At 36.0% G+C, this 13039-nt stretch overlaps 1 protein-coding gene across 2 annotated transcripts; it reads right to left on the reverse strand.

Moving 5' to 3' along the window:
- Positions 1–1283: 1283 nt before the first annotated feature.
- Positions 1284–11452, reverse strand: LOC112775110 (uncharacterized). 2 transcript variants are annotated; one of them, XR_003189455.2, is made up of 13 exons: positions 10750–11452; positions 10477–10648; positions 9910–10127; positions 9401–9464; positions 9055–9127; positions 8540–8617; positions 7601–7758; positions 6340–6508; positions 5358–5823; positions 4619–5242; positions 4290–4493; positions 3509–3642; positions 1284–1765 (listed from the first exon to the last, which is right to left on the reverse strand). XR_003189455.2 is itself a non-coding variant. In XM_025818577.3 (13 exons), exons 1-13 carry the CDS (start codon positions 11119–11121, stop codon positions 1573–1575), a joined length of 2724 nt encoding a protein of 907 aa, XP_025674362.1. In that variant the 5' UTR covers positions 11122–11452; the 3' UTR covers positions 1284–1572. The 2 variants fall into 2 exon arrangements, 1 of the variants encoding a protein (XP_025674362.1); XM_025818577.3 differs by having other exon boundaries at positions 4820–5242.
- Between the last annotated feature and the right edge of the window lie 1587 nt (positions 11453–13039).

Raw genomic sequence — 13039 nt, forward strand, 5'->3', positions numbered from 1 at the left:
GAACAACATTTAAGCTCCTTCCATAGTTCTTTTCCTAGCTGAGGATTTGTAATTCAGCCTATCTGAGAAAGACTTTGGTTGAGAAAAATTAAAAAAATCAAACTCTCACAATTATATTCACAAATTCAAGTACATTTCTATGCTCTTGGCTATATTTTTTAATAATTTAATATAAAGGATTTTTGGATTGAAGAAACAAAAAATTTTCAACACCGATTAGATGCCATGCAAATCTAAAAGACAAATATGCTGTTCGGTTATATCACTATTTCGTTACTAAACATCTCGAAGCAAGGAAGTGCAGGCACCTTCGAAGTCTAAAATATCTCATAATCACATTTCAATTTCATCACAATAAAATTAGTTAACTGGTGAATGAGCTTCAATATGAGATTTCCATAAGTCAAGTACATGTCAGAAATTATTTAAATAACATATTAAGGAACAAAATTTTATTGAGAAAATAACTTCAATGAAAACGTGGAAAGAGCTACAACTGAAAAAATTTCCTCGGCGGAGGACAAGCATGACAGTCTTCTAGCAGCCTTGATGGAAAACCAAATCAGAATGCAGATGGGCAACCACAATTGCTTCACTTCATTCGGATAAGCAGAATTGAATTTTGCAAGGCTGTGTAAGTGTGTAATTTCTGTGTCCCCTCAATGTCCTTCAATGCCATTTCATGTCACTACTACCATTAAATTTACCTGTCAATCTATCATTAGATTCTTTAAATCAATGTTATCGACAATTTTTAAATGTTATATGAAGTACTTGCTTGAATGAACTTTTAAAAAATATATATTTTTTGAGTTATCTTTCTTTTATAAAAAAGTAAAATTAATTTTATATAGATATCTCATATAAATTTTTTATTTATTTATTAATTATATTTAAAAATAACAATATAAAAATACTTTTGTTTATTTATTATATAAAAAATATGTTTAAGAAAAAAAATACTTTTTAAGAAAAAAATATAAATTATAATTTCTAAAAAAAATATTTTTTATTTTTCTATTACTTTTACTTTTATTACTAAAAATTTATCAAACTAACTAAAAAAAATATTTTTCTATCAACTTATTACCACTCAAACAAGCACTGAAATCTACTAATGTGTCGGGACTCTCTTCCAACGAAATGGACTCGGTATTAACATTAAATATCATCCACCATAAAATCTAGAACATTTAATATCATCCACCATAAAATCTAGATTGGCATGTCTACGCCATTAATGCTTCACATCACCATTTAGGGTAAAAAGAAAGAGAAAAGCATTGTCATCGGAACCACTAGAGCCTTCAGTGGCTTAATTTCAGACAACTCAGAGAAATAATTTACTTACCTTCCTGAGTTGCTTTAAATCTAAGCTATTTAGAAGCACGTTTTTGTAGTATATTATAGTGGACTATAAAAAATGGAAAAATAAGGAATAAGAACGCTACAGTACAACTATTGTACAAGTATATTCAAGGCCTGACATTATACATTAGGCTCGGCTCAAAATTGCAGGAATGCAATGAAAATATAGAACTACAGTACTCCAGTACAACATTAAGGTATAATTTACAGTCCTGCATCTGATTCTGCTATGCCTCCATTGGAATTATCGTCAGTCATCTGTTTAGCTGAAATCACTCTGTCCAATGTCTGGTCTGAAACCAAGATCCCTGTTGTCTCCAAGTCTGCTACTACAGCAACGGCGGCATCCAGTTCCCCAAGATCAAGGCAGAGAGAAATGACCTCATCATAGATGGGACTGCAAAATGAGTATAGCAAAGGGAAACAATGAGCTGAAATGCATAAGATAAGGAGAGGCAGACAACCAATGACAGTAGTAGAAAAAATGCAAAAGAAAAATCCAATCTACTCAACAAGCATGCCTTCAATGATGAGGTAACAAAACCTAACCGCACAGAACTCAAATAACGATAACTTGGCATTGTTCCACTAGATGAGGTTAGCTAGAAGCCTAGAACTATGCTATAATGTTCTAAATCATAACTATCTGAATATCTTTTAATAGTTTCAACTACCAATATCTGTTTATGAGTAAAGTTTCTTTTTGTCTAATGTTTTGAAGTTTCAAAAATATCCTAACTTTTAATTTGTATCATTTTTGTTTCTAACTTCTTTATTAGTTTCAAATTTACCCTTATTCTTAATTGTGTTACCCTTTTATACATCCTCCTCCTCCTCCTCTCTCTCTCCACCCATTTAAACCAACTCTACTAGTGCACCGCCGCACCCTCACCACCCCCACCCCTAACCTCGCCCCGTCCCGCCTCACTTTGCTGCACCACGCATCATGAACAACCACATAATACAGAGACAGAAAAATGATTGAAGAAAAAATCAAAATTAAGGAGAGAAGGAGAATCCCAGAGGAGGAGAAATAGGAAAAGGTAGTGGTAGTGAAGGTCATGGTTGGGTGGGGGAGATGTGGTTGTTGATGTTGATGATGCTAATGAGGAGGTTGGTGTAATCGGGTTGCAATGGTAAGGTGCGGTGATTGGGGGAGGGGTAAAAATTGGTAAAAAGAAGTTTATCACACAAAATTAAGCATAAGGATAGATTTGAAACTAATAGAAAACGTTATTGATTCAAATTAGAAGTTAGGAATATTTTTGAAACTTTTTGAAAATAATGAGGACAAAAGGCAGACTTTACCTTTTACTTATTCATTTATTTCTTGTAGCATCTATTTACAGGACTATTATGGGTTTGATCCACTCACCTTACTGGTTTGATCCACATGTACAAACCATCTACAGTAAGATTTTACCATCATCTCTATACTAGTTTGTTAAGGACTTGGGTATTATAGGGTGTCCAAAATCCCACATCGGGTACTATGAGTAGTATGGGATGCTTGATATTTTATTTAAAGATAGTTCCTCTTTCCCATTAACAGCTAGCATTTAAGGTGTGGTTTTCCACTTTTTTTTAGATACTTAGCAATGGTATCAGATCTAGGTTGTCGGTACCATAGAAAGGGCTATCTATAGATTAGATTAAGGTGAATACCGAATACTGATAGCCGATGTCGGCTCTCTTAGGGTGGTGTATTGTTAGGAACTTGGGTAGTATAGCGTCGTGGATGTTGGCTCTCTTAGGGTGTCCCACATCAGGTAGTATGGGATGCTTGATGTTGTATTCGAGGATAGTTGTTGTTCCCCCTTAATAGCTAACTTTTAAGGTGTGGTTTATCATTTTCCTTAGATACTTAACATAGTTGCTATCCCAACTCTCTCTAGTTTAAAATGATCTGCAATGCTATCTTGTTTAATGTGTCTATGCTCTTTCTGACTTAACTAAAATCTTCATAATGCAACACTTAGCATATTTTCTTACAGAGTTTTTTCGGTCAAACAAAGATAATTCTTCTCTTGGAAATCCTAGTGGTTAATAACATCTCAAAAAGGCACATAACATTTCAAGATACTGTGGCCGGCATGCATAGTTTGGAAAGAATTTTGTTACATAAAGAAAATAGATTTACCTCCCAAACTTATAACCAAGACTATGAGTTGTCTGCAAAATCGTCAAGAAATTGGAAGGTAGAGGTGCCCTTATAGCTGCACGCAATATCATGGCACAATCTCCTATAGTGGGTGTCCCTCCCAATTGTATTACCTGTATCATACAGTCCAGAATCTCATTCAGCAAAGACATTACTACTGAACATTAAAATTTAACATGTTTACTGCATTGTATATTTATTGTCCATGTAAATAAGGCCAAAAGGCCAGTTGTTATTGTTCAAAACTCCTCTTATTTTTGTAGCTAACAGCCTAAACTTCCAATACATTGTTGATTAGCTACGTAATTTCATAATAGAAATAGTTAATATAACACCATGTTTGAACAGGAATTTATAAACAGATATGTAAACATCAACCTAGTTTTGTTCCTTCTTTCTAGTAAAAGAATATCATTAGTCAGTATTTATAAATTCAGAAATGGCATGCTAAGGACACTAATATCCAAGATGGAGGAAGGAACAATCTTATTAAACCACAAATTGACAATCAAACGACTGAAAAAACAGATAAAAAATAAACTCAATATATAACCTGTGTGAATAGATCCCGACATAAGGATTTCCATAATGGTAATAAGATAATACCATCAAAATATAATTTTTAAAGCCATTCAGCAACATTTTTGGATTACATTATAAAGGGTTGACTCCATATCTATATGAAACCAAGACATCTGAACATTTCAAACCAATCGAATGAGAAGCAAGCTTGCAATGGAAAAAAGGTTCAGCTACTTGCCTTCTGCATAACTTTTATTGCCAACTCAACTTCCCATTCCTGTGACCATCTAGGCGGAGGTTTGTTCTTCAGTTCTCTCTCCCATGTCCATCCCCAAGCATCTGCTATTGTATACATGTCTGATACATCAAACACTTTTCGCTTCCTCATTTCCTTAAATGCCTCAAATGGGTCTTCAGGGAACCAATCATCGTCGTCATCATCCTGCAAAGAATCAGATTGGGATCCTCAAACTATGAAACTTTTAACATGCAATCCTGCAACAACGAAATACTGGTAAATAAAAACAAGGCTGGAGGTCTACACCTGGCTCTCATGAATTACATTACCTATGCAAAATCTCAGGCTCCTAGAACAGTTTTCACTTGTTTGCTGTTACTTTCCAAGATTTCTAGATCTTTTGCAAACCTCTCCCTCCCTTCCTCTCTCCCCAACAACCCACCAGCAAAAAGAAGCCACCAAAAAAGAAAAAGAAGAAAAACCTTGTTTTTTAAATATTAAAAATATGGGATATCGGGGGATTTTCATACCTCGGCCTGCAGTCGAGCAGAGGATCTTTTGAACTTCTTAGATCTGGTGGTAGGTTGGTCAGAATCTTTCAACAACTGAACTCCAATCATTTGAAGGGGCCGTTTAGCTTCAACTTCCTTTTCCTTTACCCTGTGTACATCTTGGTTGTCTGATGGTTCCACTTCTACTTCTACTTCTACCTCCTCTTCTGCCTGTTCTGTTTCCTCCTCATCATCTTCTGCTTCATCATCTTCAAGCTCCTTTGCAGCATCTTCCACAGCATTAACATCATCTGAGACTTCAGTGGACTCTGATTTATCTGCATCCATTGCCTTTATATGATTATTATTTAATCCTTCTCCTAAGAATCGACGTCTCCAGAACTCTGTATTTCCTTCCTCCAGCTTTATTCGCGAAATTAACACATCTAGCTCTTCATCCACCTACAATGTAGGTATAAGCATTACATATTAATGAGAGAGAGAGAGAGAGAGAGAGAGAGAGAGAGAGAGATAGAGAGAGAGAGAAGCCGTAAAATAGAACAGACAAATAATCAACCTCTTCTTCCTCCTCTTCAACAGGAGGAACCCAAAGGGGCCGACCACGAGATCGGTTTATTCTCCTTGCTTTCTGTACACGCTGATAAAGAACATTTCTTGTTCCGTCAATAGGTAAACCTTGGGCTTCTAGTTCTTCCTTTAATTCAGACACAACCATTTTACTAGCAGCTTTAGGCTTTAAAATATTCTGTGTAGGCCCCTTTATTATTTTCTTTAGCCTCTCCTCCACTCTAATATAATCAGATTCAGTAGCATCATCCCCTAAAGCTGCAAGCCCTTCATTCTGCAAGGTCGTCAAGAGCTTTTTATGGTACAACTTCAATTCCTCAAGACATCTCTGTTTGAAGGAGCTCTCTATTGGGTTTGAATATATAAATCCTTGAGCATCAGGATCTAGAGGCTCTTTACCTCTTCGAGGCACCCACCTCTTTCGTTCTCCGGTAAGGCCTCCCTCTGCAATATATCTGTTTCAATTGATAGGAATCAACATATTAAAATCTCATAGGTGAATATTGAATGTATTAGGCCATTCATAGCAAAATCCCAATTCATTTAGAAAGGAGTCAACAACTTGAAGGAATAAGTACTTCAACTATCATTTACCAGATTATTGCTACCATATCCTTGCTTAAAATAGTAAGAAAGAGACCTAAAAGAAAATTGATGTAAAATTTCCAAGTAAAAGGAGACTACAAGATTTTACTGAGATCATTATCTAGATGTAGATTGCTTATGTCAATAATATGGAAATTTAAGTACTAAAGGGATTTAACACATTAGTCTGGGCTGCACACAAGAAAGAAGTCATTGTTGGACTAAAAACTGAGCTGAAAGTCTGGAAAAATAATACAAGGAAAATTGTAATGTTGGGATTCAGTATCCTAGCCATGAATGAACAATTACTACATATAATATAAAAATATAAATAGAATAAATAATTAAATATAAAATCATAACTGTCGCCAAAATACAAGCAGTACCTAGCAATGTAATCAATTTCATAACCCAGTTCAGCCTCTTCATGTAAAGGTTCAATCCATGAACTCACTAATGTCCGGTATTTTCTGCTCAAGATCATTGCCCGTGGTGGGATTGGCTGGTTATCTTTTCCCATTGTTTCTAGAGCTTCAAGCATTTCAACTATCCTTCCTGAATTTGAAAATGACTACCAGGATCAGACAACACACAAAGTGACAATTTTGTCATCACTTTCTATAAACAATTATGGATAAAAATATTGAACTCCAAAGACAATCATTAACCATGATAATTATCTATAGTTACTACTATGATGAATCTTATTTGTAGATCCAGATCCTGCATGCAGCGACATACAGATTACCCATCAATAACTAACCTGAAAATTCTTTCCTTGTCATGGAAACCTCATTAAAACAATGGAAAGCATGGCAATATACTAACATTTGATACAGAAGATCGAACGAAGTTTTAAATTCTTTAAGAATAAAACGTCTATAAGAATGGAAAAACTAAAGAAATAAATTCTTTAAGAATAAAACGTCTATAAGAATGGAAAAACTAAAGAAACTGTTAGGTATCTAAGGAAAGTGGGAAACCACACCTTAAAAGCTAGCTGTTAAATGGGAAGAACCACTCTCCTTATATACAACATCAAGCATCCCAAACTACTTGATGTGGGACTTTGAGCACCCCATAATACCCAAGTCCCTAACCAGGCTCTGATACCATTGTTAGGTATCTAAGGAAAGTGGGAAACCACACCTTAAAAGCTAGCTAATAAGTGGTCCTTATATACAACATCAAGCATCCCATACTACTCGATGTGGGACTTTGAGCACCCCATAATACCCAAGTCCCTAACAATACACCGGCCCTGGAGAGCCGACGTCCACGGCGGCTACTCGATGTGGGACTTTGAGCACCCCATAATACCCAAGTCTCTAACAATACACCGGCCCTAGAGAGCCGACGTCCACGGCGACTTCACTCTATCGACACTGACCCAACGATATTCGGTATTCACCTTAATCCAGCCTATAGGTAGCCCTTTCCATGGCGCCAACAACCACGCTCTGATACCATTGTTAAGTATCTAAGGAAAGTGGGAAACCACACCTTAAAAGCTAGCTGATAAGGGGGAAGAACCACTCTCCTTATATACAACATCAAGCATCCCATACTACTCGATGTGGGACTTTGAGCACCCCATAATACCCAAGTCCCTAACAGAAACATAACGAGTTAACAGTATATGCTTACCTTCCTGACATAAAGCCCGAAGATACAAGGAAAGTGGATCTCCATCATTGCCTTCATTATATAGGACTTTTGTGCCTCCTTCAAAGTTTTTAAGGGCACGGAAATGCCTAATGGCTTCTTTTACTACACAGTACTTCGTAAAACACTCCACTAACAACCTGCAGAGAAACTATGCTGCTGATCAGATCAGGAGGAAATGGAAATTTCATGATTCCATATAACAAAATTTTTCGCCATTGTGAATTATTTAGTGTTGACATAACCAGCTTAATGAATGACTATCAAACCCAAAAATGAACGATAGTAAATAACTCGGTTTTCCTGACAATACAAGTATCACATAGAAAACAGAGAGGAAACGTCCATCAAAGAATTGCATACAAACCTGAAAAAGTTGATATATGGACGAGTAGAGATAATCTGGTCTAAAACAGGAAAAAACAAAAGACTTGATTGATTTTTGTTTTCATTTCATGTTTTTGTCCTCTGTCTCCTACTTTTTTGGGTTTTGTGACAAATTAGGAAATGAAACAATGAAACAGGTGTTTTTTCTGGTTTTTAGTTTTTCGTTCACAAAATTTAAAAACACAAAATATTGGGTATTTGTTTTAAAAGAAGAAATATTACTAACAAAAAAAGTAGGATAATACACAAACAGCATCTAGGATCAGACGTTCTCAATAATAAGATAGGAATAGAAAAGAGAAAAAAAGAACACAAAATGAACAAAACTTTTGAATATCTGCATATTTTAGAGAGACACCAAAAGGATTGTGCGCCTTTCACAAAATAGAAGCAGACACCTACACTATCCCATGTACAAGGTTGCCATTAAAATTGCAAGAGTTTCACTTTACTCAAATACCACAAATAATGACAGACGGCATAACATCAAAATTTGCATAAAATATGTTACAGTGATCAAGTTTATAGCCATACGCATGAGTCTTCACATTTGGCTGTATGCGCTTGTAATCTTCAACCATCATGCCAAGTAACTCTGCAACATCTTGTACTCTATAATAAGCCACACAAAAGCAAGTTGATGGGATTACAAAATAGCAAGCATAACTCAATCCAGAGAATATTCAATTTAATGAAGCCATTTTTGGAGACCTTCCAACTTTCTAAGTTATAAAAAAAGAAAGAAATAGGAAGAGTCAGATAAGTCATAGACAAACTGAGAATGTCAACTGTTGATAATTTTTTTTTATTGATCTGTTGATAAATAATAACAGATGAAAGTGTGAATAGAAAAATCCAAAGTAATATTTTATACAATAAAAGATATATGAAAGATCCTGAAGTGAAAATGTTAGCCAATATGATTCCACATATTTGTAAACCATATACTAAGGACTGAGGAAACTGTTCAAACCATTAACATAGGTAACGAGGTGATAACACAGGCTAATGACAATTATTCACATGCTATGTACAGAAAACAGATTGACCTGTCATAAGATTCAGCTCTAGTGTATGCCTGTATAACCCAATTGTACGTCTCTGTATCTGGCTTCATATAATCTGTAATGTGAAGAACAAAGATGATTTAACTTGAAGTGTTAATAATGAAGAAAGAGGACTAACAATTCAGAAAAGGGTAACTCCCCCAAACAACATACACAGAAACAGGTAAAGAAAAATGAACATACAAGTTGAACAGAGGAATTTGAAAAGCTGTAAGAAACAGAAGCAAAGCATAACTCAAGATAGTAAACCACACCATGATAAAAAAATATAAGTTTCAAGGTGAGCAAAAGAAGAAAGGGAAAGCAAGGAGAAATGTTGAGTGCAAACCTTCTCCTCCGTATTCCATGTTTTCAAACGTTGAAAATGCTATTTCTGGTATTCCACAGGTTGCCTGATTAATTGAATATAACATTTTTAAAGAATGAAAAGTATAAAAAACTGATCAGAAAAATCAACCAAGCTCATTGATGGCCCCAAAATATATACAAATGAACTGGTGTATCAGTTACCTAGACAGGTAGTATAGTCACAGAGAAAAACAAACCATGAAGCAAGGATTCAACGTGATTTCAGGATTGAATTTATCAAAACAATGCCACATTAATGGACCAAACTGATGAATAGTTGATATTGAGGAATAAGATATACATGAAAATTGTTTTCTCTAAATTTTTCACCTTCATTATCAAGATGATATCAATCTGACCCTCAGATTTGCATGTGAAATGCTTTCCGTAATAGAAAGCAAAAACTGTACACAAGTCTTCCTACATTTCTATCAGTCTTTCAGCTACTATATTGATAAATTACAAAAGCTGGCGATTAAGGAATATTACCTGCACACTGAGCAGACAATTGAAATGAAAAGTAGTTGCCATACGGCCAGCTGCCTCCATCTCATAGGCAATATCTAAGGCATTAGAATGATCCCCTGCCTTACAGTCTTCCTCAATTAGAAGATCATAAACCTCATCAGTAGCTCTAAGTCCACCCTTGGAACCCTGAAAGAACACAGTGTTGGCATCTTCCAAATGCTTGTTCCTTACAAGCTCGTCTAATGATGCCAAGTCAAGAAATACAACATATCATACAGCAGTGAGAGTGGCGAACAAATACAACAACAGCTGGGCCTCATCCGATTACATTGTTTCAACCACATGACTCATAAAATGTCATTGTCATAAACCACATCTACAGACAAGGTATTTTTAAGATAAACAGTAGCTTTTGCCTGAGGGTTTGGAATTCTAAATTCAAACATGCTCTAAGTCCGTTCAAACAATTTCTTTTTTTCACAAAAAAAAAATATATATATATATATACAACGATGATGATGATGATGACGACCATAAGAAAATTAACTGGTAGACGTATCATATGATAATGATAGGAATGAATAGTACCAATGAGAATAAGCCAAGCTTGGCGAATATCATAATCAAGCTTTTCCATGGCTGAAAGTATTTCAAGACTTCTAGTAGCCCGCCCTCTGGACCCAAACAACCTTATCAACGCGACAAACGTCTCGTGAACTGGCCTAAGCCCCGCACTCAGCTCTCTCCTCAGAGCTTCCATCTTCAATTTCAGTAAACGCAATTCTTCAGATTCCGAAATTGAAGCAGAAACTAAAAATTTCAAGAAATACAAGAGGAAAAACAAGGAGAGAAAGTGGTTACCGCAGCTTGTTCGTCACCGTTAAGGGCCTGAGAGACCACCAAGCCATGGAAGGACCTCGGGCCAGGGGTGAGGCCGGCAGCCACCATGTCGTAGATGATTCGGGAGACGCTGGCGGAGTCCCGGTTCCTTGCTCGGTACATGAGCTCCTCCATAAAAGTGAACCGAAGTCCATTCTCGAGCGCAGAATATACATCGTCACCGCCGCCGCCTACCTCCTTGGCCGACTTCTTCTTTCTACCACGCTTCTCGAGAGCTGGAACCGCGGCACGAACGGTTACCGTTCGGGGAGATGAGGTTGTGAGGTGGAACGGAAAACGGTTATAACCATAGCAGTGATAAGCGTAACTGCCGGGGAAGAGGAAGGTGGACATGAATGCATGTGCGTGTGTAAAGAGAAAAAGCGTATACAGCGGCACTTGGGTGACAGATGCAGTGATGATAAGGCAGACCGCGAACTGGAGAAGAAAATGCTAAATGTAATAAAAAAAAATTGGTTGACCAGTATCTCTCTCCAACAAGCGAGTAAATCCCATAATAATCCTGACATTCGCGTGAATACACAATGTAGTTCTCATTATGCTAATTTTTTTTTTTCAAGGCCGAAAACTTCAGACCAAGTCATATCCAAAATCTTTACACATGTGGTGATAGGTTACTCGTATTTTTTTATGAAGAAGGCTACAGATAAATATGATAAAAATTCAGAATGAAATGGCAGAAGCTAAACTACCAAATTAATCTTAGAAAAATCCAAAGAATAATATTCACCAAGACCACACGATCAGAATATTCATTGATCTGAATGTGAGATTGAACATAATAATGAACATGCGGATTATACAAGATCAAGATACACAGTTAGAAGTCAAATAATTTATCCCAACAGACCAATATTTTTCTTTCTTTCTCTAATAAATTTAACTTACAAGATGCTTTGTCAAATGTGCTAAGCCCAACACCAATTGCAAAGACAGGAATATCCTAGAATTGATCACAAAGAAAGAGAGAGAAAAAAAAAAGAAACAGAGATAAGACAATTATATATAGCATAATTTGCACATGTTGACAAGAAAATACATTTAGAAGTGACCGAGATGACATGGGATACCAACAAAAAAAAAGATTGTTTCAAAATGAGCACCTCTCTTGAGTAACCTGACAATCATATTAGTTGTGACTCGCGAATTGATCTGCACAAATCAGGCGGGACTATTGGTTTCTGAAAATGAAACATCATCGAGAATAATAACCAAGTAAAAATTCATAGCCATTTGTTAAAAATAATCCTTCAAGCATTGATTGAATCCCTTTTCCTACTAAATCAATACAAATTATAAATCTCACCAAAAAGCATGCAGGAGAATAGCAGCACTAATTAGTTAATAACGTGAATGAAACATTCAAAATTACTTTAACCATCATGATTCCAAATGGCCACACTAGACACAATCCACCGAAAAGGAACTAATAGAGAATAATTTACACAGTCACACAGTACATAATGAATAATTCAAAATGTTAAAATCAGATCAGAATAAGTATCTAGAAACAATAAATAAAAAAAGATAAAAAAAAATAGATTACCTGAAAGGTTTTCTGCAATGGCTCCTCAACTAAGTATAATTACAAAAAGAGAAAAGAAGCAATTTTTTAACATGAGCATAAAAAAGGAGGAAAAAGGTGAGACCCAGATGAGAAAAAAGAGCAAAGATTAAGAGAGAGATGAAAAAGGTGAGCCTTGATCTATGAGAGATTTGAGGTTGTTGAGGGCATCCTGGGAAACATCCTCCATCCTGAAAAAATGAGAAAACCTCAACCACACTAACAACTTGCATATCATGAAGAACCAACACTATATTGAAAACCCAAGGTAAAAAGAAAATGTTACTTTGAGTCTGATCACAAAGTCGGAACCTCGTGCTTTTGGTAGAGGAGGGAAAGAACGAAAAGAGTTTTCAGTTGGATTACTTCTTCTCTCAACTTTTTTAACCCAACAAATAGAATCTTACGGTAGCGCCATTGATGAAGAGATGAAGATGAAGTGAGAGGGTAGAAGAAGAAGTGACGAAGATGAAGTGTTTGTATTGGAGACAACTGTTTTTCTAAATAACATCTAAACGGCGTCGTTATTTGTACTCAAGGGCGCCAAACCAAAACGACGACGTTTTGGAGCCCTCCAGCGTGGCAAAATATGGCCACGTCAGTGCTCTGGTGATGACTCATACCAAAAATATGTCCAGGGATTATTATGAGTACTCGGAGCTCTATGTGGAGGACTATAATGGAAAA

Source organism: Arachis hypogaea, chromosome 19, assembly GCF_003086295.3.
Source record: "Arachis hypogaea cultivar Tifrunner chromosome 19, arahy.Tifrunner.gnm2.J5K5, whole genome shotgun sequence".
Classification (NCBI taxonomy): Eukaryota; Viridiplantae; Streptophyta; class Magnoliopsida; order Fabales; family Fabaceae; genus Arachis; species Arachis hypogaea.